Source organism: Babylonia areolata, chromosome 23 (genome assembly GCF_041734735.1).
Source record: "Babylonia areolata isolate BAREFJ2019XMU chromosome 23, ASM4173473v1, whole genome shotgun sequence".
Taxonomy (NCBI): domain Eukaryota; kingdom Metazoa; phylum Mollusca; class Gastropoda; order Neogastropoda; family Buccinidae; genus Babylonia; species Babylonia areolata.
This window is the reverse complement of record NC_134898.1, coordinates 27,314,383-27,316,332: the sequence shown is the minus strand read 5'-3', so window position 1 is coordinate 27,316,332 and position 1,950 is coordinate 27,314,383. Positions and strand designations below refer to the sequence as shown.

At 50.0% G+C, this 1,950-nt stretch overlaps 1 protein-coding gene across 1 annotated transcript in view; it reads right to left on the bottom strand.

The window, feature by feature from the left end:
• Window positions 1–225: 225 nt before the first annotated feature.
• LOC143297626 (popeye domain-containing protein 1-like) overlaps window positions 226–1,950 on the bottom strand; it is a 14,070-nt gene continuing 12,345 nt past the window's right edge. Inside the window, 2 exon segments of the mRNA XM_076610042.1 lie at window positions 226–398; window positions 1,376–1,606. Of these exon segments, the coding sequence (XP_076466157.1) occupies window positions 226–398; window positions 1,376–1,606 (404 nt within the window).

Sequence of the window (1,950 nt, the reverse complement as noted above, 5' to 3'; positions counted from 1 at the left end):
TCCCTCAGCTCCGTGGGGGGGCCGTCTGGGTACCGCGATGTTGACTCGTGCACTGTTCTTCTCCATTCTGGACGATCATGTGTGAGTCCTGACCGCGACGTCACCTCGACCCGTGACCAGCCCTCTCCTCAGACACAGGTGAGTGAGTTTCTTTCCAAAGGAGCAATATAGGGTGTCTTCCTCATCAACCCCGGGCTCGTGTGTGTCCGCCAAGAGTCCTCCTCTTTATGAGTCAAAGTCCTCTGGGAAAACTGAGAGCGCTGTCCGGATTGGAATGGCCACAGTTCTGAGTTCGTGTGTCAGCCTTGTGTGGTGACTGCACGTGGTCATCATGATGCCCCATACTGCAGCTGTGACCTCACCTCCTCTCAAAGGATCCTGTTCATTGTCTCGTGTTGCTGTGTGCAGCACAACATAAGTATTTGGATGCACGTTTTCCGGAGGCCTCCATCATTCTGTGCTGTTCTGAAGAGGGAAGGAAGATGTTGAAGGCCACGAGCCTGTCTAAAGACAGCTTGAATATCTTGCAAAAAATATAGCAGTGGCCCCGTTTCTCTGAAAGTGATGTGACTGTCTTGTGGGCGCCGATACAAATGGACACGCGCACCTGTACTGTCTGTTACGTGGAATGTTTTATTTTTCCCAGTGGAGCATTTCATCTTGCATTTCCGATGCAGTATTCACAACGTTTTCAGAATTAAAAACAAATCAACCTGAATAACCTTCACTGTATCGTGTTGACAACTCAACTTCTTGTTCTTGACATACAAGAAATGTATCCATTTAATACTGGGTTCTGTCCTAGAAAGAGCAATGGTTTGTTGACCTTTTTTTTCTCTCGGAATGAACAATAAGGACTTACCCTACAGACGCCCAGGTCTTCAGAGCAAGCATGTCATTGTCCAGCACTGGGTCTCTTTCACAGTCAGTTGTGCTGCACGAGTTCAATTCACACCCGGCTACTGTTGAGGGACTGACCACACCGACCGTCAACTCACTGAGTCCTTTCCCCGAGCAATGCCCCGGCGTCAAAAATTGTCTCATCAAAACGGTTTTCACGTTCCCACTCATGCATAAACCGCAAAGAAAGGAAAAGGAACTAACTACTACAGTATTTCCGGTTGTGTCCACACGTACTTTGGAGAAAAACGTTGCTGTTTTTTTCTGCATCGAAATGGCGTAGAAACTTCCTGACACTGTAAAATCCCCAGGGCTGAATGGTTCAAATCCCTACCCAACACCACTCTTATCGCCACGGATCCGGACGAATCCTGATCGCGGGATGCCTTACAGTCAGGTTATCTATACACAGTGACGAGGTGACGAGAGAGGGGAGGAGGAGGAGGAGGACAGCGACAGACAGACTGGCAGTTACCGGCGGAGGAGGAGGGGGGGTCTGGAGGAAGCCGGGGCGGGGTGGAGAAGGGGGAGGAGAAGGAGTTGTGGTGGCCCACGGCCAGGCTGGAGCGGAGGTTGAGCGCGGAGGACCGGTGGGCAGGGGGGGTGAAGGAGGAGGAGGAGGTGGTGGTGGTGTTGGTGGTGAGGTAATCCTGGGCTTGTAGCAGCTGCTCCTGGATGGCGTACAGCTGACTGCATACGTCCTTACCTGCACGCATGCACACGAACGGGCACACACACACACACACACACACACACACACACACACACACACACAAACAAACACACGCGCACACCTCACAACACACACATGCATGCACACACACGCGCACACAACACAAGCAGGTAATAAATTAATAAGTAAATGAACGTTTAAAGTGTGGGAATGAAGGTCACACACACACACACACACACAACACACACACACACACACACACACACACACATTACTGGTAACTGATAAATAAATAACTATTGTTGTATAATATTTAGAAAACAACAAGAAAGCCGCTATCCTTTGTGGTTGACACGGCGTAAAGCCACCACCAGTTT